Below are 25781 nucleotides of genomic sequence, written 5' to 3' on the forward strand. Positions count from 1 at the left end.
CTTCTCTTCTTCACTTTAAAGTCCGTTCATGTACCGCTGTATTTTGTAATATTTCTTAAATTTTGAATTCAGTGAATATTCGAACTGGGCAACACGACCAATCACTTAAAGACTGCTTTATGAACACTTTCAATCTAATTACTGTACAAAATTAAACGTTTTTAAATCAAAAATTCGGAGAACAAAAACACTCAGCATTAAATAAAAACGTCAGCTTGCACGCATGGGTTACTGCGATCTCAATTTAAATCTTAAAGCCTGATACACAGCTGAAAAGTAATAAAGTTTTTACGTGCTACGGGATAGGACACGGAATGCTAAAGAAATTACTTTTCCTTAGCATTTCTTGACCCAGTACGCAGTTCAAAAGAAATCGGTAAAGGAAAGATCGATTACATTAGTATCGTGATCGACATGAAGGTGGCGCATTCTGAATGCAATTTCACTTTCCTTCCGGAATAATGGTCTGATCAATTATTGTTGCAAAAATGATGTTTTGGATGCATTTAACAACATAAAAACTAATAATTGTTGATTTTAAAATTAGACGACACCCCCCTATGATCTCAAAATTTAGCAAAAACACCTGTCAAATTTACTTTTGGGAATATTCCTCAAAAATTACTTTTCCGTTTTGTTTTCAGCTGCGTACCTGGCTTAAGCCAGGATTACCCATATAAAAGAAATGGCTGGCCTATGGATCTAAGATTGGGCCCATCGCTAAAAATCTGATATTTATCAATTTTATCTAAATGAACGCGTCATTGTGACGGTACTAATGAATATATTTGTCGCTATTGAAAATTTAGACGATTACTAAATTTATGTATGGGCCCAAATTAGGGGAATTTAGGCCGACATTACATCCATTTCTCCTAGTTAACCCTGGTTTAAAGTTGAAAAAATCGGCCCTGAGACTGCTTTTGAGCGTTGCTTTTGATATTAAATTATTAAAGCCGTTGCTCCCCAGTCCATGAGTTGATGGGCCGATAGGTAGGGCCCAGGTGTAGGAGTTGCCTCACTGGCGTCGTTAGCATTGGTACGAAAAACAAGATCGACGGAAAAACAAATCAAAAGAAAATAAAACAAATTTGGAAATAATTCCAATATAATTGAGAGAGAATAAAAATAACAAGAATTCAACCTAAAGTTGTGAGATTTTAAAGATAATTCTGATGAGAATTCCAAGGAAATCCGGTGATCTCCAAAGGTAATGAACTCAACGGATGAACGAACGCAGAAACAAATTAAAGATCTACGAAAAATACTTAGATTACTTCAGTGGCGTCTCGTCCATATGTGCACCTCGTGCACTGCACAGTCTCGAATTTTCAAAAAAGTAAAATTTATATTTCATAAAAGTTAAGAGGCAAAAATTTAATACTCAATTAAAACTATTTTTGTCCGCCCTAATTATTTGTTTCTTATGGCTAGTAACTGAATTATCCACCACATCACTGGATAGTAGCTGAATTGTTTACCACATCGCTGCTCAACCTCCGTTTATCCGCCACTGAAAGAAATGTACGTAAAAACAGAAGCGAGGCATAGCGATCTTGTTTTCACTTACGGGCGGGCACGCTGGGATTTTACCACGTGCAGACAACACACTTTTTGGGCTTCTATGGCGAATGAGCGACACAAAACAAGCAAGGAAAATATGCCTTCGTTCTACCAAAGCCACCGCATGCTCTCCCAGTCTGAGCACTTTTGCTTGTGCACCAGAAACGTTCGTATTTACAACCAGATCAGTTGTATATGTATTGAAGTCTCGTAAGCATAATTGCCGCTTTGAGAGCCGACATTCCTTGTATACCTATCTACACGCACACATCGAATTTTTAAATTTTTAAATTTTCTCTCTGCCATGTCTGCATTTCATTCAGTAGCCTCAGCGCATTGATGCAATATTATTCATAGCATAGTGCAAAATTAAATAAGAATCATGGAACAGGATATTGTTGATCGCCTCTTGAAAAGACCGTTTGCCAGAAGATCCATGGAGGAATAAATGCTTATTGCGAGGATGAGCGCTACTGCTTAGGAAACGGTGAGTAACGATGACAAATATCATAAACATGAGACTTAAAAAGAAAATCAATGTTTCTATGCATTTATGCAGGTACCCCCGTCGAAAGATTTGTATCCCATTTTTTTATTATGCATCATTACAGACAAAATATAAATAAAATAGGTGCACAACTAGGGAATTTTCTCACGTGACGCCACTGGATTACTTAATATTTATTAAAATGTATAGGGGAAATGGATGTAATGTCGGCCTAAATGCCCATAATTTGGGCCCATACACAAATTCAGCAATCGACTAAATTTTCAATAGCGACCAAAAATATCCATTAGTACCGTCCCAATGACGCGTTCATCTAGATAAAATGGATAAATAGCAGATTCTTTGCGATGGGCCCAATCTTAGATCCATTAGACATTAGAGTCTTTTCCCTTATCACACTACCAGTCAAATCTACAAAACTCCGGGAAAATCCGGAAAATTGTAAGCTGGTTATCCTGTATAATGTAATCAAAATGAAATAATAATTCAAGTTACTTCAATAGCTCTTCGCAGGACATTCCGTTGAGAGATCAAATATATTTCGAGGAAATTATGAAATGTTATTTTAATTTGAATGGCATAAAAGTTCGTATTTCAATATCAAACCATATTTTAATTTCTGAGTTACCACATAAATGTCACTATTGGCTACCTATTTATTATTTAAAAGTCATTATTTGGTCACTATTTCTGTAATTTTAGTCACTAAAGTCACTACTAGTATATCGCATCAGCACTACCAGCCCTGTAAGGAAAGTAGTAGAATATTTGGGGGAAGTCGGAAGAACCTTCCGGGAGATGTTGGAGGAAACTTTCGAGTAAAGGCGACGAAATTTATAATTTGTATGAATAACTAGGCAACAATTATATATTTTGTCCCGACAGAACTGCTTTCGGGCATTGTGGTATTTCAAAGGCATTCATGTGGACTGATGTAAAACACATTGTTTTCAGTTTGAGTATGACGTATGCTTGATCCAAGTTAAAAAACGTAATCAGTTGCTGAGCTTAGTTTTGATGTTGGGAGTTCGATGGGCTAGTGGAGACCGTTATTGCTAAATGAGCAGAAGCTCGTGGGTTCTTTCGCTGGCCCTGTTACATTACTGAAATTATAGGGTCGAATCATGAAGATGATCGCTTTACTTTCCTAAGTGAATCCAAATCTAATGTACCATTTCTCCTAACAAAAAGACCCTACCCGTAGGAGCCGTAAAAAATCAGAGGTAAACTCTCTAGTCTCTGGTAACAACGGATATCGGAACTAACAGTCCTTGACGTAAGTAATAAGATTGGGCTGTTAACGAAATGATTTAATTCCACTTAACTAATTTTGGTATGCGTCCATACGTATTTCGACTACAAAGTGCAGTCAGTGTTATTCCTTGGTAATTTCTTTTTAATTTTCCACCATTTTTATTTGAATTAATCTCAGAATACGATTCCTTTGGTATTTTTTCTCGGAATTTCCTTGAATTTGTTCCCGTTAATTCTGTTTATAATTCTTTATGAATGCTCATAAGAATTATACTAGGCTTCACATTAAAACAAACCCCAAGTACCTCATACAATTCTTATCACAATTTCCTTGGATTTTTTCTTGAAGTGCTCCTCACAACTCCTTTGGAATTATTCTTAGAATAACATAGGAACTTAATTCAGAACTTCATCTTTAATTTACCCTAGAAACCCCTTTGAATTCGTGTTCTTTTCCTTTTTTCTTTATTAAAGAGACATTCCCTTTGATTTCGTTTCAGTATTTCTTAGGACTTTATCTCAGAATTGTGTTTATATTTGTTTTTCCTTGATTTTTTTTCCGTCTATATTGTTTTCCGTACAGAGTATGATCGACCCATCAACTCATGGAACGGGGACCAATGGCTTTACTTCCCACCCTATACTTTCGTTTCTTGCAAAATATTAACAATCGGGAAAGATTTAAGATTTCAACCGGGAAACGGGGGTTTTCAATATGAAAATTCACTGGTCACCCTGACTGTTCCGGAACTTCCGAAGATCCGCCTCTTGGACTCCAGAGACCCACAACCCTAAATTCATAAATATATCACTAATACAAATATTTCCGAAAAAGACGCAAAGCTGTGAAAGGTATGAAAATCATAAATATGAATTACCAACCTTGATAGCAATGTAAAATAGTTGCTAGCACCGGTACGGCTGCTCTAACAGGCTACGCGCCTCACTGCAGGTTTGACTGATTTGACGACAAATATTTCCCGAAGAAAAGCGGAACTTACCTGTTTCTGGTTCATTTGTCGGAATGTGAACCAGAGCTCCGTTTGTCCACAGTTTACACTTAATTAAATTACTTCAAGCGTTTCTCAATTGACGATGAGCCATGTTCAATTAACGATGCAGATCGAAATCATCCATTTGTATGAAGTCGATCGTTGTTCTGATTTTCATCAAATATTTTAAATTGTATTTGCAAATCTGCTGCACTGACACTTACTCTAAATATTCAGTGGCACTAATTTATTTACACAGAGAACCACTCGCTAACGCACCACATCGACTGCCCAGCATCTGTTTCAACCAGACAAATATCAGCTGGGAGTTTTCTCATAATACCAATATTAGTTAGTGCTCTTCCCCATCTAATCTCAAGTGCACGAAAATGAGCTCTCCGTACGATTTCGAGTGAGGCAAAAGCTAGCGATTGCCCAAAAACACCATGCAATCGAGCTGAAAATCAAGCGCCAGTCTGGAAGTTGGTTCAGCGCCCATCTAACCGACCACTATCACTACAATGCGGTATTGCAATACAATATTTCTGGTGGCTAGTGACGTCCAATCCAAACGAAGGGGATAGAATAATGCAAAGACCAACTTTGCACAAGCATCCACATTCGCCGCGTTCAACTTAGGTTTCTCGACGCTCATTACAACATACCGCGGCGCGGCAAATGGTACTATCTAGGTTTCTTTTTCAGAGGGACGTATCTGCTTTCGTAAACAAAGATTCAAATGTCAATTTGTCGAACTTCTAGCACTCCCACGCAAACTAGCAACACCATCTAGTTGCGGAACATTACCCTATCTGATTACAAAAAGAGATACGTCCCTTTGTAAAAATAATCGAGATGTGTAGTAGCAGCTATAAGGGGTCACAGGAAAAGCTTATAATTGGCCGCTTATTATGCCGCGCACTCCAACAATTGAGTTGTTTTTGCAAACGGATTTGCGGAGTCCTCCGACAAAATCGCGTGCTTTTGAAAGTAAATTCTCAATGACAATACAGTAATGAACCGGTTTTGACAGCTCCCTTTTTAAATGGTCTTATTGCACCAAATTATACCTTCAATATCCATCTTGAAGATGAATGGGAAAGATTTGGAATGAAAGTCATGTGAAATTATTGATTGATAAAAGGCTGATGGATGGGCTGACAAAATTGGGTCATTACTGTAATTCTACCGGTTTTGGTTGGCGTTTGGGGTTTTCTAAATGGATTTAGATTACCTGGTGTAATTAGCATTCTAGCACTGTTGTAGGTGAAATTGCGGATGATTTGTGTGAATGTTATCAAACTCTACCGAGAAGCACGTCCTAGCGTCTTCATACGCTCTAGTCATAAGTGTGCGTTAATCATCATCATCGTTAGCCATCGCCAACCGTCATCAGATAGTCAGGACCGTAAATGCTCCTCCGAACTGCATCCGATGATTATGTATGCCCATTGTAGAAAAAAAATCTCCAACCAAGACCAGCAGTGGCGTCTCCAAGGTACCCATCGATCTTGGTTGTGGTGTTCAACACCTGTATGCTCCCGCTGCTGGTCTCGTAAGCAGAGGTCTAGACCGAGCAAGAAGAGAAGGAAAGGATGCGTCTAGTCAACCGTTCTTTCTGCTCCATCCGAATACCGTACTTGACGAGATAATCGGTTTTATTGGCATACCTGAGATGAAGCTGGGGGCTTCTTTTTGTTTGATGTTGTGGATACAGATGGACCCAAGCGATGATGGCTCATCGTGATTAGACAGGAATGGATAAATATTTTAAACGCGTAACTAACTGATGGCACGTTAATTAGGAGGCTTTTAGGGTTTGTGAAACAGTCCAACTGGTTTGTTTTTATTACAGTTATTAAAATAAGAAATAATTATTTAAGTGACGCACAATAAAAAGTTCGTTTACTAGTTATGGGAAATTATTTTGATATGACGTTACAATTATTTCAACACTTCTTCTACGTATTTCTCGTGATTTGAGTTTCTCGATTTTAAAATGATTAAGAAGTAGATGGAGCACAGCAGTGAGTTCCTTTGTACAATTGTGAACCTTTTCAATTGAATTTGCAAACAGAATAATGCTTATTACAAAATTCTATGAACTTTTCCCCGTCACAAAAGGAAGACGAGTAGAGGTAAGGGTTGATTCATATATTATGTCACGCTCTAAGGGGGAGGGGGGAGTCTAAGATTTTGTGACAAGCAATGCATTAGGTATCGGAAAACCGTCACGATAGGGGGGAGGGGGTTGGGGTAAATTTCCTCGATTTAGCGTGACATAATTAATGAATGGGACCTAAATGCTTCAAACACATTTCTAAAAAATATATTGTTACAATGGTTTTCAAAATTATCTCTAGAAAAATAGGAAGTTTCCCTAGCTTTCCGCCAATGCCAACATAGTTGAAACTTCGTTCATATTACGGTGTTAATTTAATAAATAAAGCATACCGCATGTTTGGTTAAGTCACATGGTGGGTTGTTTTCCAATATAATATTACGTAATACAATACCTAGGCGAATGTGTCGCATATACAGTTACCTTAGTATTATTAGTCTCAAAAATTATGGGCCACTTACATTTGATTAACACGTAGAACTGACTGACTGGCTGGCCCATAATACCGGAGCGCCTGTAGTTCCATTACATTAATTTCACTTAAATAATGATTCAGCCATCCATCGACCTTTGGAGAACTCCATCGACAGTTGCCTGGAAACGATTTCCCAAGAGACTGAAAAGGCGAAGGCCTGCATCATCATTTGTCGGAGTAGAACCTCAACCTGTAAGAACAAAAACCCGCTAAGTCATTTTGTGCATGAAACGATGTCTAGCTAACGATATGCAAATTCAGTTCGGGAGCTGTGTTCAAGATAAATTGTAGGTACGGAGCTACGACTTTAGCACGGCTAGCCAAGCAAGCATGACGGGCGCGTTAATTGAAAAGATCAGCATCAATCAAACCCTACACATTGACGGTACCTAAATACGCTTCGGGAAGAAGTTTTTCAACGAATGATGGAAGCGTAATAAGTTAGCTCCTGGAAGCATGAACGAATGTTGCGTTCGATTTAGACAACTTTCTTCTCACAAGCATTTACATGATAGGTGGTAAAACCGTGCAAGACTATGCACACCTTAACTACCGTTAGTGATGGACTTGATACATTAGCAAGTTTCATCGTGGAGGCGCTAATAGATGAATGCTAATTATCGCCCAAGCCATCCATGATTAACTTCTGCATTGAAACTCCCAGCAGGTTTAGGAAGCTAATCGGTAGAACTTCCGCAGAAGAGTGGTTTATGATATAGTAGTTACAATAGAAAGATCACAGTGGAATTAGTTCAAATTATTTCATCGCTGTTCAAGATCCTAAACCAACCTGTACTCTCAAGCTAATCCCAATCAAACGTCTCATGTTGACTATCAACAGGGTACTCAAATGCCTTTTGATCGCGCAGCTTGTAATCAGTAGCCCGTTAATCATGGATTATCACTCAATTAAAACCCCTCGACTGCTGGTGTATCACAGTCAAACATCCACCTAATAAACGCAACAATAGTATTCGCGAGATCATTGCCGACACAAAAAACACATTAGTCTTGCACCAAACACACAGGTAGGTGTAGAAACGCTCATTTCGAGGTCAATCGCTCTCCATAAAAGCCTTCGTCTGGGAATTTCGTCTGGACGATGACGGCGGTGACGGCCAGCCGCGGAATCATCGTTGTCGCGTTTGCAATTTTTCATTTCTTGGTTTGTTTCGTTTACTTCTATTCAGTTTTAGCTGAAGCATAACCGGCATCAACATTTGCGATACAGCGGATAATGATGATGATGATGATGATGATTATGAGGACAGCGTTGAAGGCAATCAATGCAACGGCAAAGAGCAAGAAAGGTAGCCTCCGTTTTCCGTTTTCTACCTGTGCACGGGTTTCAAATTGTTATTCAGTCGTCGTGTACTCTGCAACCTGCGCTGTCAGAGAACAGTCGGTGGTTAGAACTAAAATGTGCAGAGGAATTGGGGCACGATTCCGATGCTTTCAATCTTTGGATTTGATCGGTTGGCATACAGTTGTTATTCCTAATGGTTAGTCGGTTAACCTTGACCTTGATCAGTCAGCTGTGCCGGGTAACATGGGTTAACCAATTAGTAAACTGTCGCTCATTTTAACGGCAGACTTCGTTGTAATGTAATCCAAAGAAATTTCTAAACAATCAAATTGGATTAGTATTTAAGAACCGAAGGAAAACCGAAAAAGCGGATTTTATGTTCACCAGAAAAACCGAAAAATGTCAGGAATTTGCTTAATTGATTGAAACCCATCTTGCATCAACATATATGGGCCATTCCAGCTCAAGTTTATACAAAATTGTGGCCAATGTCACCGATTTCAATCAAACTTTGCCAAAGTGCTTATTTTGATATTCTAAAAAAATGCATTTTTTTAATTTGCTCTAAACTGCTTGGTTCACTCTGGGCTACAACCCTGGATATTTTAGATTTTCAGAAATAATATCTTTGAATAGAGATTACTCCGCAACCAAACAAATTCGGTGTGCTCTTGACGCACCATTTTGATGGGGTTTTAATGTAAAATCAAATAGGTTTATCAAAATTTGTTTTGTGTTAATCAAACAGTAAAGAGTCTTATTTTTTGAAGGTGTTCAAATTATCCAAAAAGGCCCTTTTAATATCGAAGGTATTTGATATTTTTCTAGATATCGACGTGAAATTCCCTCCACATATTGAAAAACCTATTTACTAGATGTGTTCTTAAAAAAATTAACATATATATGTGTGATTATGGAATTTTGAGCTTCTCAGCCGGGAAATCACTACATTATATCTTCGAATAGAGATTACTCCACAACCAATCAAATTATGTATGTTCTTCAGGGTGGCCACCCAACCTGCAAAACCTGGAAAATGGTTTCAATCTAGACATACGTTGGTATTTATTTTGATCGAATTCTGTTAACCAAATGTTCTTTTTTCCTCTGTTATATTTACTTTTCAGTGTGTTGCGCTAAACAACTTAATTTTCATTGGAGTTTGATTAATTAATATAAATAAATTTAAGGTGGGTCAACACATCAGACTTTTAATGGGATTCGACTCTAAAGAGTATTTCTATACCAGCATCTTAAATCTTTTATTGTAAGGATGAACTTTTAAAAACTTTGTAAAGTTGCAGAGCTTTGAAAGTACAACATCTTGAATCTATAATGTCTGTGTCTGGAACTAGATCATCGATTCTCAACGTTCCACTACCGAGTGGTCAAGCTAGCAGGGTGCCATTGAACTGAAAACCCCGACAATTTTATTGAAATTTTACAATATTGTTCGTACCTATGCTAATGGAGTCCTTTAAATTAATATTTTAGGTCCAATGTCTTGAATATTTATTTAAGTGTAGATTTTTTGTTACTTTTCCATATTACCAAAAATGTAGGATTAAACAATACAATAACAGTCTGGGATTTTTAATATGATTTCATAACCTTTAAAATATTATGTGAAATCAATTTTAGAAAAAAAAAATTATTTCTGGAATATGGAATGCACGTTCATAAAAGATTTTTCGAAGTTTGAGATCTCACAAACCTTTCTCTTACACTTTTCTGAAATTTATTGGTCAACAATAATTAACAATAATTTTCAATAATAGTTTCAGAATTTTATGAAATTTTGATAACATTGTGCAACAAATCTGAAGTTTTTTTTTCTAGGACTGAGAAAATTAACCATATTTGACTTTCTTGTGGACTCCTGAATAAAAGTCCTGAACATACCTATACCCTAACACGTCCTAATTTTTTGGTACCGTCCTCTTTATGAATTCTGGTATGTTGTCCCGATGTCGGTTGTATACTGCCTAACTAAAGCATGTTACAACATTGCCGTCCAAGAGTTTTTTTTTTGTCGGAAATGAGTTGAGAAACATTTTTTAGAACATTTAAAAACGATATGTCGTTGTCTTACCCCTCGTTCGGGTGATTTTTATACTGAGTACCCCCCTAAAAATCTAGAATGCATGTAAATTCACTGTAAAAAACCATAGTATGTGCTGGTATGTTGAGATTTTCATAAAGTAATTATTTCAACAACTCAAAAGAATGAAAACACTCTCAATTCGATGATTTTAATCATACGTTATTGTTATTTTATTCAATTTAAAAATATTATTGGACTTTTTTGATTATAAGAACAACACTACTTTCTAGGACTGAAAAAAATAGTCATATTTGACTTTCCTGTTGTCCTCTGAGTAAAAGTCTAGAACATACTTATATCCTAACACGTCCTATTTTTTTGCTACCGCCATCTTTATGAATTTTTGTATGTTGTCTCGATGATGGTCGTATACTGCCTAACTAAAATTGTTATGATATTGTCATCCGAAAGTTTTTTGTAGAAAGTGACTACAGAAACACTTTCCTAGAACATTTGAAAGCGATATCTTGCCATCTTACCCCTTAAATGTTTCTCAACTCATTTCCTACAAAAAACTTTTGGTTGGCAATTCCGTAACATGCTTTAGTTACGCAGTATACATCCGACATTGGGACAACATATCAAAATTCATAAAGAGGGCGGTGCCAAAAAATTAGGACGTTTTAGGGTATAAGTTTGTTCGAGACTTTTACTCATGGGTCCACAAGAAAGTCAAATAAGGTGAATTTTCTCAGTCCTAGAATGTCATGTTGCACAGTGTAATCCTTAATCTTGAATTTCTGTGCACGGATTTAAATTTTTTTTCAATGTTTGAATTTATTCAAGTTCAGTTATAGTTCAAGAATGGGAAAATTGATAATGTTGGAGAATCCCTATCGGACTATACTCTATTCTATTTGTATATGATTGGTGCCCTTCGAATAATTTACACGCTTTTTACACTTCAAATCGTAACTTAACTATTTCTTGCTATCTGCTTGGTAAATGTTCCAAATTCAGAACATTATCTTATCTAGTTCGTTTATTTGGAAAGCTCAATCGCGTTAGCTTTACGGAGCCGATAATTCATTGTTCTTTGTATAGCCAAAGGGGTCAAAGAACCCTGGATTTCCATCGAGTAAAGAACCGAAGCTCGGTATATCGCATCCTCCGTTCTTGCGGTCTAAAAAAAACCCTCCGATGATGAATCCCACATAATTGTAAGCGAATCTTACATCCCCCGATTGGGTGTGTTAGATTTTTCAAATATTGGCCCCAGTTTGAGATTTGAATTATGTTAAACATCAAATTTTGAAGAAATTAACCCATTTTGTGGATTACATTGCTGTCTTCTAGAAAGTGGTATGTTTCTGTAAAATAAAAAAACTTTCTTGAACATAGGTGAAATGGATGTAATGTCGACCTAAATGCCCCTAATTTGGGCCCATACATAAATTCAGCAATCGACTAATTTTTCAATAGCGAACAAAAATATTCATTAGTACCGTCCCAATGACGCGTTCATCTAGATAAAATTGGTAAATAGCAGATTTTTAGCGATGGGCCCAATCTTAGATCTATAGGCCAACATTAGAGCCATTTCCCCTAGTATGGCTCCATAAAGAATGCTGCATACCTCAATGAAAATGATATGCTAGCAAATTTGCATCTTCAACAAAGTATATGTAAATGATGAATTCTTCAACTTTATATAAGATTTTAAAATCGTCAGTCAAAAAATATATATAATTTTCATGTGTCGTCCCAATGTGAATCATATGCGCTTTATTTCAGCTAAAAACTTCTCTGAAGACACCAACATAATTAAAGGGTGTACCGTTTAAAATCCGCACACACAACATTCATTCCTAAAATTCGAGTTTTTATCTGATTATCACCAAATTTTCAGGGAGTAAAAAGAAACAATTAAAGTTAGTTTTGGCATCATTCATTTAATTTATTTCGCATTTGTATCAGAATGCGCGAACCTTGCCCTTAACCCCAGCCATAAAGTTCAGCACGACCTCAGAATCGACAGTTTTTTTGCATATTAACCCATGCTTTCTTCATTTCTTCTACATTCTTCACCATTTTGGGTCGTTTTAGAAGGTGCTCCTGCATATTGGCCCAGTATTTTTCTATTGGGCGCAGTTCCGGAGTGTTTGGGGGGTTCAGATCTTTCGGCACGAAATCGACATCATTCGCCTTATACCACTCTAGCACGTCCTTCGTGTAGTGGCATGATGTCAAATCTGGCCAGAAGATCGTCGGACCGTCGTGAGCCTTCAGAAAAGGGAGAAGCCGCTTTTGGAGTCACTCTTCCAAATACACCTGTCCATTCATGGTGCTTGCGGTAAGGAAAGGTGTACTCCGCTTTCCGCAAGTACAAATCGCTTGCCAAATTAAGAACTTCTTGGTGAACTTCGACATATTCTGTGTCCGCAGGTTCTCGGGAACATCACACTTATCCTTGGCAGTCACGTACAGCTTTCCTGGTATCTGGTTGAAGTTCGCCTTCACATATGTCTCGTCATCCATTACGCAGCAGTGTGGTTTCGTTAACTTCTGGTCGTACAACTTCCGGGCACGTACGTACGTTAAACGTACGTAGTCCAGCTCGAGTTTTGGTATTCTGCACGAAAGTCTTGCTCACATGCAACATTTTAGTCACATCTCGAACTGAGGCGTTTGGTTTCCGTTTAAAAACCTCAACCACGCGTTTGTGATCGTTGTCGTTGACCGGACAATTTTTTTTCGGATCTTCGCTTCCGATCAACAGTCAGACGTTCATCAAACCGTTTTATGATACCAGACACCGTGGAATTCGCGATTCCCATCTTTTTTCCGATAGCACGATGCGACAGATGCTTATTCTCAAAGTACTCGTGCAAAACTTTTTCGCGCACGCACTGTTCTTTCGTCGCCATTTTGAAAATTTTTGCGCACCTGATGAATCAATTCACAGAGTATAAAAAATACACATTAAACTATGTCTACACAAAATTTCAATTAATTTTACCAAACGGATCAAAAGTTAGAGCAATTTGCGTTTGTGCGGATTTTATTCGGTACACCCTTTAAATTTCATCTTCATGCGCTTTTTTGCTAGCAAATTAGCATCTTCAGCGAAGTATGTATATGTAAATGATGAATTCTACAATTTTATCTAACATTTTAAAATCGTCAGTAAAAAAAAATATAATTTTCATGTGTCGTCCCAATGTAATTTATGGCGGACTCCTTCATCATATGCGCTTTATTTCAACAAAAAACTTCTCTGAAGACACCAACATAATTAAATTTCATCTTCAAGCGCTTTTTTTTTCTGAAATTCGCCCTTCGGGACCACTATGCAATAAGGGGCATCCCTTAGTTCAGTCGGTAAAGGAAAAGCTACAAAGCAAGACCATGCTTGAAGGTGGCTGGATTCCTTAAGCTTGAAATGCGAAGAAGAAGAAGAAGAAGAAGAAGACCACTGAGCAATATCCTCCAGATTTTTAAGTGGACATGCCCTGGTGGTTGACTAAACCTGATATTCTTTAGGCTAGCCAGAAAAAGCCCTCGGTGGATCCCACTGGTCGACGTGGTTTTTTTTTTGTTCATATTTTATCATACACACGTGTCCTACCGATATGGGTGCTTTGCTTTCCAATATCTTCTCAATATTTCCAACACAATTAATTAAATGACTTAATTACAGCTTGGAATACTTTTTGAATTCATGAGATGAGGAAAACTTTCTGATGATTGCAATGATTATACTTTTTTTTCTAAGGTTATCAACTCTAACTTTAGTAAAAGTATAATCAATGCCATCATCAGAAAGTTTTCCTCATCTCATAAATTCAAAAAAATATTCCATGCTGATTATTTTGACAAATCATCCGTGTGCTATGCTTCGCTCCCTTAAGTCGTAAATACAATTTTAAATTTGGCAATCATCGTGCCACCACAATCGGCATTGCAATTACTTCCCCCGTTATGACCCTGTCAAAAGTTCCCAAACCAATTTCGCCTCTTTTTTTTTCTCATGAAGTGCGATTCAAACCATTTCGCCACCGACTGTCAGTGCAAAACCGCACTCAGTGTTAATGGTTGTGGTAGCAGCTGGTCAGTCTCATTCACGCATTCATTTTTGTATTATACTATACATATCTAGATGCATAGGTGAAATGCAATTGTGATTCACGCTTAACATCCGGGTGAATCCAGGGAGCTGGAACCATCAATGCTGCATAAATTTGGGCTGCCCTGACGGAACAGCGCCGCTTAACTTCTGCTTGGCTTATTACGCTCCAACTGGAATCTATGCCTGCTCTCACTATGAGTTCTTTTGAGCACTTCCAGGGAAAGTCGAGAAAATTTCCATACGAACTCGTCTTCTCCGGCCTTTTACTGACTAGGCCATCGGGAGGTCAAATAGCGCCACATAACTGTGAGCCAATTTTCATAAAACTGCGCTCCCCTTCCAGGAAACCCACCACTTACCATTTTTTTTTGCGATGATTCCAATTCCAAACTGTACAAAGAATTAACGACCATCGGATCGGAGTTACATTTTCATATTATTGCGTCAACACTACTGTCAGTACGAACCGGAGGGACATATTGGTAATTTCAATTTCGATAAATCAACATTTTTGCGTAATTTCTGTCAGTGGTTCCAAGTGGGAGTTTCTGCCCGGCCGTTCCAGTTGTTTGACCGGTTGGAATACGAGGGTATGGCAGGTTCGTACCAGAAGATTAAAATGCGAAAGCCTGTTTAAGCGAGGAACGAATTTGAACTATTTATTGACAGATGGGAATTAACGCGATACCTTTACGCGCGGCAGCTAGAGGTGCACCACCGTGAATGTACTTCGACTTGCGCATGTCGGAAAGTGGGTGGAGAAGCCTTTTTCAGGCTTGAATGAGCCCCCCGTCCCTGTGTTGTATGATTATAATTCATGCGTGTTCGGTTATTCTAGTACTGAAGGTACACGTGCGCCAGCCGTTGAGGTTTTCTCTAATTGCTTTCATGCACTTCACTAATGGCAAGAAATGAGTTGGTAGAGTGCGTTTTATGTTTTTGATGACGGAAAAATTGATGTTGGTAATCGTTCGAATGGAATCATACATTTGCAGGACTGTGTCGAGTTGTTGATCAACCAAAATCATTGTGAAAGAAAGAATTTCATAATTGTAACATTCTGTCACAAGCAAACCTAGGTAACTCTTCAGTTTTTTTTTTGTCACGCACACGCATTTAACATATAATTAAAAAATTGTAGTTCGAGGCCAAATTGATATTTTAATAATCTAAACATAGAAATAAATGTCTACATTGACAAACTAATGATATTAAAATCAGTAGCTATTAGATCTCTATCGTTCTGTATGATTACTTCTCATATTGAGTGCTTTGTTTATTTTTAGGACATTTTTTGAAATCTCAAATTTGAAGATGTCGATATGGGGTACAATTGATCAACTACTCAAATTACTTTTAAGTAAATTTCTAGTAACTAAATTTGGGTTCCCTGAGCCCGAATCAGATGCTGACATCCTCGGATGAAGTGTATTTTCAGCAGAAATCACAAAAAACAGATTTCTTAAAATTAATAGTAGCGCCTCAATATATGCGATTTCTTTAAAATCAATTTGAATTTCACAGAAAACCATTGATTTCTCTTCATTACTGAGAAATCAATGGTTTTCTGTGAAATACATGTGAAAAACATGTAACCATAATTTATCAAATAATTCAGATTCATAGACACTTAGTTTAATGAAAAAATCCTTTTTCAATAAAACAGCGAAAGGATTATCTTCGATTTAATTCCACTTAATTAATTTTGGTATCCATGACCGATACGAATTTCGACTACAATGTGCAATCTTCATCTGTGTCATTCCTACTAAATACTTATCAAAAACCTAACTCCCTTAAGTACTCATCCGCTAGGTAAAAATGTCAAGATCACAGGTATAAAAATGAAACTACAATGTGTAGAATCGGAACCTCCCTAACTAATAATAACCAAAGGTTTAAGTAAAGTAAAGTTGAAAAATCTATTCAAATATCCAATAAAGAAAAAATCCCAAAGGCTTGGTTGCCATCATAATGAAGTAATGAAATTGGGTTGTTAGCGGAATGCTTAAAAAAAAACAGTGAAAAAGGTTATCTTCCATTTAATTCCACTTAATTAATTTTGGCATCCATGACAGATACGTATTTTGACTACAATGTGCAGTCTTCATCAGTGTCATTAATGATAAGTCTTTAGTGGGAATGACACTGATGAAGTCTACACATTGTAGTCGAAATACGTATCTGTCATCGATACCAAAATTGAATAAGTGGAATTAAATGGAAGGTAACCTTTCTCGCTGTTCTATTTAAGCATTCCGCTAACAACCCAATTTCATTACTTCATTAATGACAACAATCTTTGCAACCCTATGATCGTTTGCAAGGTGGCCAGCGAACCAGGAAACCCGGGAAATAATCGGGAATTTGCAAAGTAACTGGGACAACCCCGGGAATTCGATACGAGTACCGAGAAAAATCAATCAACAAATATACGGTCTCTAAATTATAGTTTCAGGGTCTACTGCCTTGCAAAACCTCGATAAACCTGGAAAACTGGAAATTCTCAGGAAATTTTATTGAACATATATTCTGAAACTTGAATTGTTTTTTAGTGTTCTGAATCATGAATGATTTCTTCAGATTTTAAACCTGGACCTAATAAAATCAGACTTGAAGAAATTGTCTAGAATCTGGATGGAAAATAGTTTTTAAAGGTCCCACGTCTATTTTCGTTCCAGATTCTAGAAAATTTCTCCAAGCCTGATTTTATTAGGTCCAGGGTTTAAAACATTTGCCTTCGTTTAAAACCCGAAGAAATTATTCAATGTTTTCCAAGAAACCAGATTAAAAAGTCTTGCAAAAGTTTCTCAGCTTATGGACTTGAATGAATTAATTTGATTAGAATTTCCAAGGAACTCCAGAGATAATGTCAAGCAAATTTAGAGGAGAACTCCAAGGGAAGAATGGTGATAAATTTGCTCCCGAATTGCGGTACATACAGTATGATTAATGTTTGATTCAAAGCAGCGTTGGTGTTATATATGTTTAACGTTACTGAGCAATTTATGCATGCTAACTCGAATTCTGCAAATAGCTCGTGAGACGTCGTTCTTCTTCTTATTTAGCAGTGGCGTCGCGTCCACATGTGCAACCTGTGCACGACACAGGTGTGAATAATTAAAAAAATGCGTTTAGATTTTTTATAGATTTTATGGTCACATTATTGCTGTACTACTTTACTCAACCATGAATACACTATTTTATAGTGTGGCTCAATTAAATCTTCGACCTTGATTTGCTTCAAAAAGGTTCTGATGGTCTGCCTAATCCCTAATGCATTGATTTCTAAGCATATCGATAACACTACCATGACAAAACTCGTTAAATAGTGCACCTAAAAGCGAGTTTTTTTGGGTGGCGAGTGACAAGTTTGTGAATGGTCAATGCCTGATGTAAGCCAAGCAGAGCTTCTATCACCTCTTGAAACATACCACAAATTTTCCACAGTACAAGGCGGTTTGCACCACTAGTTGTAATTGAAACTTTCAGCAGTCACGCGTCAAACGGGAGCAACACGGAAACAGCAGTCTGGTACGCTTTGGACGTTATCATACTTGCAGACCAGTTTGAATGTGTGAGTTTAAATTAGAAGAACATTTGTGATGTATGGGTGCCCAAAGTGTGCATTTCTAGCTGTGCACTTGGATATCTGATTGCAGGCAAAGAGAGTAATGGAGAAAGAGAGCGCAAAAACTCGCTTTTACTCTCTTGTCAGTTGTAAATCTCTCAATTACCGATGCGCCTGTGAAAACGTATGAGTTTCCCCTGGTTCATTCTGATAGTGTTGTTCTGATTAATAAAGAGTTGATTAATTCAAGAATGCTACCCAGGGGACGTCATGAGTTTTCTCTAGATTTTGACACTGTTTTGTATCAAAAAATGTTTTCGGAAGTGTTTGACGGATATTCTTCATTACACTTCAGTCGAAATATTATAGGCTTTTCGAATGTTACGTTAGCTAGTGATTAATATAGTAATTGAGAATATGTCCCTCGAATTCATGAAGCATTGAAAAATATACAAAAACTAATATGCGGTGGTAAGCTATAACGAACAAAGTTTGGTGCACAGGTAAACAAATGAGGCACGCGACGCCTCTGTTATTTAGCTTTGTAACGTGCTGACTGGGACTATACGCCGCCCCTCAACTTAGTGTTCTTTGAGCACTTCCACAGTTGTTAATTGAGAGCTTTCTAAGGATGTACCATTAGTATAATTTATGTGGCCAGCACAATGATACTTTGTGCCCAGGGAAGACGAGAAATCTGTCAACCCAAATAATTTCTAGACCGAGTTGGGAATTGAACCCAGTCGCTTTCATCATGGTCTTGCTTTATTTACGTCTGTTTTCCTGTGATATTGTCAAGTGTTTATAAGAAAATAATGTTGTTTCATTTCCATCTTAAATCATAAAGCTACAACCATAGGGACAGATTTTACTTACTCAATAAGATGTGAATAAAGTTAACGACATAACGTTCCTGCATCGGGTGTCATGGTGCAAACGTGTACAGTACACTCACTAACTGAGTGAAGTGTCCTCATTTTACGATCCGCTCTGTGGAGGCACGCCAAGTCCCAATATAGATGGAAGCAGTGCAATTAGTGCTTCGTCAGTGAAGAGTAAAATTGAATTCAATTTTCCATTTAATTGCGGCTTCAGGCAGCAAGCAGAGGTCTAGTGCAGATTTGGTCTAAGTTGGAATTTCTGTACAAAAACTTGTCGTCATTGTTCAAAATGATGAACTTGGGTGACGGTAGCTTTTCTCGGTCTGCAGTCCTACCCCAGTCAATTGCAAGATCTTAATGTTGACTAAAGAGTCATCCGCTTCAATCAACAATTTTAGCAGTTTCTGTTCTTGGCTGCTCGTGACCTACCGCACACCCCTCATTAAAATTTCGATCATTTGTAACACTTGTTAACTTCAAAAAATTAAATTTAAAATCTAAAAGTGACAAGAATTCTCGATTCAAAGATCATTCACACTTTACATCGAAACGCTGACGCTGATAGACGTTTGAATTAATTTTCGTCTCTGCCACATTCTCCGATTTCCAGCGTCACCATCAGTCCATGGAAAACTCATTGAATTGACCATCGGAGTAATTTATTTTCTGCACTTCTGCTGTGGGAAAAACTACTACTGTCGCGCTGGAATGTGTCTTGATGGCAAATCAACCAACCAGCCAACCAATCTACCGACGACAACGACAACGTGAAAAGCATGTTGTCACATTTTGTTATAAATTTTTCGCACGTTCAAACCATGGATTATCGGATCCAATTTGCATTCCATGCTGCAACGAGTGCGCCCGACAATAATGACAACGACAACGATGGTTGGATTATTAATTATAACGCAGTGCAAATTGTGACATCACGTTTCACGTTTTCCAATCAAATTATCAGCGGCTTCCTTTTTTCCGCTGTGAACACGAAGAGCAATCGATGCCCATCTGCTATATGTATCCCAATGCTATCGTTGTACTTGAGTGATTTGATGAAAATGAATCGCTCTTTGTTTCATGCTCCAGGAGTACAGAGAAAGATCACGAGGACTAACCATGTTCTTCCTTGTTCTGCTTTTCTTCCTACAGGGCCGTCACAGATCCCCGCGATGGACGACGGGTCGCACTGAAGAAACTGCCAAACGTGTTCCAGTCGTTGGTGTCATCGAAACGTGTTTTCCGCGAGCTCAAGATGTTGTGTTTTTTCAAGCACGATAATGTAAGTATTTTTCAGTTCATCTATATATATACAGAGACCTTCCTATGTAAACATGTTTGAAAAATGCTCTACGTCAGAATATTTTAAAATCAACCGATTTAATTAAGCAGCACCGATTTAGTAAGCCTCCAAACTAACTTTTGGTGAAGAAAAGTCTGATGTACCTGATGAAAGTTGATTCATCCTTGTACCGTTAGATCGGGATTTGAATTTTGATCCTCGGCCCAGTTTCCATGAGATCTAATAAAAGCCAAAAATAAAGCCAAATAAAAAAATACGAAAATTTATGCATTTGCAAATTCGTCTGGAATCGCTCCTGTGCAAAATTACTAAAAATTTCAAGTTTAAATTTTCAAAAAGACTTCACTTATCTAAACAACTTTGTTGCAATTAATTGAAAAACGCCAAAGATGCCATTTTGAATAAATTGACTGATTTTTGGAACACAATTACGCTAATCTGAGAAGGTCGATTTAAAATTTTTATTTTTGTATCCTATTTGGCCTGGAACTAGTACCATTGTAAAATAGAAAGTTTAATGCGATTATTATCCCTATCAATCTTAAAATGTCTGTGTTTTCACTGAAGGTGCACTTGAGATGTGATGTGATGTGAATGGAACCCACCATCAGTGCAAGGATTACCAATGTCTGCTGATACTTTACCGGTTATAAAGTTCTGCCTGATGGTTTGTTGCAGCAGGGTGAAACAGCTTCATTGAAGACCTTTGGAAGACAAAACGACCAGATGGCCATCTGTAATCACGTGACAAGGGACTGGAAAATCCACGAACCCTCGTTCAGTCAACAAATCCTTTGATTTCCTTAGGCCCACGGGCTAGACTGATTCCGCCTGAAATTTTAAGTATTCGCTTAGGAGCCTTCACTATTGAATGGTCCAGCGAGGTGGTTTATATCGGGCTTACCTTGGACAACAAGTTGATCTTCAAGTTTCATGTTCATAGCTTGCTGTCTTCAAGTAAATCATCCAGCCAGTGATTGAATACGAGCTCGCCGTTTATGCTCATAAAATGAAACACGAAATGATGTCAAACAAAATCTTACTATCTTAAGAGGATCTTATGCGTATCTCCCTGTACCGTAGCCAATGATGTTCGGCTGAACTAGAAACCATTGAAACTAGGTTGCAATTCATTGCTTTGTCTTTTCACTCGAAAGTCTCTCAATCTGAGCATGTCATCATTTTGTTATGCAAGCTTTCCCGACTAAGGGCGTCTGAGTAACTTAGGTCGTGGTTACATTCCTACTTGACTGGACGAACTCTTCGAGTACGACTAGGATCTTGTGTCTCTTCTACGTTTACCAGTACCTCTGGAGTACCTCAGGGAAGTAACCTGGGTCTACTTTTGTTTACGTTATTCTTAAACGATGTAGCAGCTTTGTTGGGAGTTGAATGCAAGCTCGTGTATACAGATGATCTTAAGCTATACGTCATAGTTCACTCGATTGAGGATTGTCATCGTCTTCAAGCTCTGTTAGATTTGTTTGTGGATTGGTGCCGTCGCAATAAGCTCATCATCAGCGTTCCAACGTGTGCAGGAATGACGTTTCACCGTTCTAAGAGTTCAATCCTTTACGACTACTGCGTTGACAATGTAACGCTTCGCAGAGTAGAACGTATGACTGATCTTGGTGTTATTTTGGATCCAAAGTTGACCTTCAATCTTCACTATTTCTCGATCATCTCTAAGGCAAATCGCCAACTGGGATTTATTTCGAAGATTTCACGAGATTTCAAAGACCCTCACTGCTTGAAGGCAATACATACTTGAGAATGCATCAGTGGTCTGGTCTCCATATGAGCTAGTGTGGAATCTCCGAATAGAACGTGTTCAGAAAAGATTTTTTAGGATGGCTTTGCGCAGCCTGTCGTGGCGCGATCCAATGAATTTACCACCTTATGCAGACCGATGCATGCTATTGGACCTGGACACATTGGAACACAGAAGAAAAATGCAACAAGCCTTATTTGTAGCGAAACTTTTAAATGGCGATGTGGACTGCCCTCAACTGCTTTCACAATTAAACTTCCGTGTTCCGCAAAGGATGTTGCGGCAAACATCCTTACTACAACCCAGATTCCATCGGACTGTATATGGATACCATGCGCCAATGTCTGCGATGATTTGGGCTTTCTCCGCTGTGGAAGAAGCATTTGAATTCGGAGAAACATCGAACCAATTTCGAAACCGATTGAGAAGATTGTGATTATTTTTGTAATCTGTTTATCTGTTGCTTTTTTGTGTATTATCTAGGTTTTATTCATTCAGGCAACTACTGTCAGATGATTTTTTTAAATAAATAAATAAATAAATTCCAAATCCCTCAGTCAACTAGATTGTGTACCCATAAAATCCTTGAAAAAACCGTTAAAATACCATCAGCGACTCCTCCCTCAAATGTACATACACCTTAAAATAACATTCTGTACATAGTGAGTTAGCTAGTTTTACGTTAGTTTTAAGCTAATCTTAAGATTATACACAAACAAATTGTTAGCAAGTTCACATAAATTTCAAAGAAACACAAATGTAAAAAACCTAGAACAATCAAAGATTACAGATGAACAGTAAGTAGGCTAATCACTTTTAATGTAACAAGGGGAAGTGGGATAATACGCGCCACACGGTATTATGACCAACAGCGTTGGTTTTTGTCTTTTTCAACACTAAATTAGTCTAATTCAAAAGTTTTAGAAACCTTAAAGAAGTTTCGAGAAACTCAGTGAATTTCCGAAAAGCAGCAAAGCTCCGAGAGAATTCCTGGAAATTTTATGAACATCCGGAAAACGTGAGAGTATTTTAAGGGTGTTATATCATGGAGATTTCAAGAACTTAAAAAAATGCGCAAATTTAGCTAAGTTGATTAGAGAACATCAACGTTCATCAGTTCCATTATTAAAAAAGCGAGAACTTTTAGCAAGCATCAATATCTTCAATTTAGATATTTTTAGATAGTTTAATGATATTCAGCGAAGTTCGAGGACGATCAGATAGCTTCAAAATAATCCAATTAACTTAAACAAATTTGCAGCAACAAGGAGTTCCGTGGAATTATAGGGTATTCATGTATCAGAAAATTTGCTGGATTATTAAACAAATTGAACTTCAGGTAAACATAGACAAGTTCAGGGAAAATCGAGTGTTAATAATGGTTATACTACTTAAGGAACATTTTCGAAACTACAAGGCAAATAATTAATTTCAGTAAAGTTGCGGGTTCTTAAAAAATACTGACAAATTCAGGGAAGTCTAGAAAACTTTAAACAAATTCAGTAATCGTTTAGGAACCATGAAAGTCTAGACTATAGTAGAAGTTTTAAATTAGTGTCGGTAATTTAAGGGAAGTTTTATGAAGATCCGAAAAATCTTGAGAAATTCAGTGAAAATCATAGAATTATATTAATTATTCCGTTCTAATTCCATGAAAATTGCGGGAGCACAAAAGTTCCATAAATTTAGACAAACTTCGGAAACTTCAAAAATAATTATTTATTTATTTTTAAATTTATTTCTTACTGAAGATTAATCTACTTTAAAGCTCAATGTGTGAATGAAAATAATGAGAAAAATTAAATGGTTGCATTTTAAAATTCATTATTTTCTTTAAATTATCCTTAGCAAGATTTTTTTTAATTCTTTGAGATTTCCAGGTATTTTAAGAAAACACAAAAATTCCTGAGGGTTCCCGGTTTTCCAGATTTTTGAAGCTAGTATCGTGGGTTTGGTTATAAACTTTCTATTGAATCTTTCGCTTTAAGTTCATATCGTACATAAGTATCTATGGGATAATAATTGAATAAGTCTAAAACATCAAACATTTATTTGATTCGCCTTAGGTCACTTTTTAGTCACTATTTTTACAACTATAAGTCACTATTTGGTCACTTATTTATTCAACATGGTCACTAAAAATCACTATTTCTGACAGCAGTGATCGCTACCAGCCCTGAGTTTGTGAAGTATTTGCTTAGGATCATTCCAAAAAGTCTTCAGCATTACTTTTACTTTCTGGATTCCCCTCATTAATATTATGATTCTGTTCGGTATTCCCTACAAATTTTCTCGATAACAGCCTCGGGATTCTGTACAGAACAGAAATTCCATCCAGAAAAATACTGAAATTCACTTTTCATTTATCTTCGCTTTTTTAATAATTCTCGCGAGTATTTGTTAAACTTCTCACCATGATTTTCTTTAGAATTCACTTGGTATACACCTCTTTATGTCTCTTGTTATGTCATTTAGAAAAATTTCCTTGGATTTCACCACAGAATTGAACAATGCCCTAGAGTAGATCTCTTGGAATTTTCTTGGAATTCTCTTGAAACTCTTCGTAGTATTCCCTAGGGAATTTCTTTCGATTCTCTTGAAGCACTACTCTTAGTTTCATTGGAAATATGCTCAAAATTTCTTGCTAAACCCTCCCGAAAATTCCTTGATATTCCCTCAAAATTCTCATAAGAATTATCTTGAAAGTGGGTTTGAAACTAGCAAGAAATTCAGCAAAGAATTATTATCCATATATCCTTGCAGCTTTCCTCAAAATTTCTCGATTGTTTGATTGATCAACACAACAAGAGATATTCAGGTGTAGGTGATCATTAGACGTAGCTTCAGGATTGTAGTCATATAGGGTAGTTTTACCAGTTATTGGTATACGTCCGTATTATGGTGTGTTCCAACTATGGTCTATGGAAATTCCATAGGCCATAATTTTTTTTTTAATAATTACTCTATTTGTACAGGCTCAATCGAATAAACTTTACAGAGCCGAGTTATATATAGGCCATAAATGGAACACACAATAATAGTTTGCAAAGTTCAAGAATGTGACAAGCTGACCTAGACTCTTAATCATAATAATTTTGTCATGCAATCTTCAAACAAAACTTCAATCCGAGACTATTCAGTCAAGTGCCTTTCCAATAATTTACATCGTACTTAGATACATTTGAAAATTCTGAGACTTTTAACACTCGAACTTCATTAAATTACCTTAATCTTTTCGAAATTCTGAAATTTTATTTTGTGTTTTTAATAGAGAGGGAGGGGGGAGGATGTTTCCGGTTTTATTTATTTATTTATTTATGTATTTAATCTTCGATATATAAAAACATCGTACAGACAAAAATAACTTATCTACTAATTCTAAGCTTAAACACAGTTTTAGTCATACCAAAATCAAACATATTGGAAACCTCGTTGAAACGATTACAGCAGACATCCAGAGGGTTGTTCATTCCATAGTCAGTACGGTGATTCGATCGGCGGAAGAACTCCGGTTGCCGCGTCACCCGAAACGGTGTGTTAAAGCGGAGTTTCTCAAGTATGTCTGCACAGTCGATATGGTCTGTCAGGACATCAAAGATGAGCATGCGTTGAAGGAATACTCGTCTGCTTGATAGTGTTGGTAGATCAATCAACATGCAACGGCTTTCATATGATGGCAGGTTCGTTCTATCTCTCCAGTGAAGGCCTCGAAGAGCATATCGAACAAAGTTTTTTTGAATTCGTTCAATCCGATTGATGTGAACTGCATGGTACGGGGCCCAGACTTGCACCCCATATTCTAAAACACTGCGTACAAGTGAGCAATACAGCGTCTTTAGACTGTACACATCTTCAAAGAATTTCG

At 37.2% G+C, this 25781-nt stretch overlaps 1 protein-coding gene across 4 annotated transcripts in view; it reads left to right on the forward strand.

The window, feature by feature from the left end:
• The window catches only part of nmo (serine/threonine-protein kinase nemo), a 288733-nt gene that overhangs the window by 188514 nt on the left and 74438 nt on the right, over positions 1 to 25781 (forward strand). For all 4 annotated transcript variants that reach the window (XM_065237560.1, XM_065237559.1, XM_065237562.1 and 1 more), the window contains exon 3: positions 19995 to 20124. In XM_065237560.1, coding sequence (XP_065093632.1) covers positions 19995 to 20124 — 130 coding nt within the window. The remainder of the gene's footprint in view (positions 1 to 19994; positions 20125 to 25781) is intronic.

Source organism: Ochlerotatus camptorhynchus, unplaced genomic scaffold (genome assembly GCF_037179485.1).
Source record: "Ochlerotatus camptorhynchus isolate MF236.1 unplaced genomic scaffold, CSIRO-AGI_Acam_v1.1 ptg000631l, whole genome shotgun sequence".
In the NCBI taxonomy this organism is placed as follows: domain Eukaryota; kingdom Metazoa; phylum Arthropoda; class Insecta; order Diptera; family Culicidae; genus Ochlerotatus; species Ochlerotatus camptorhynchus.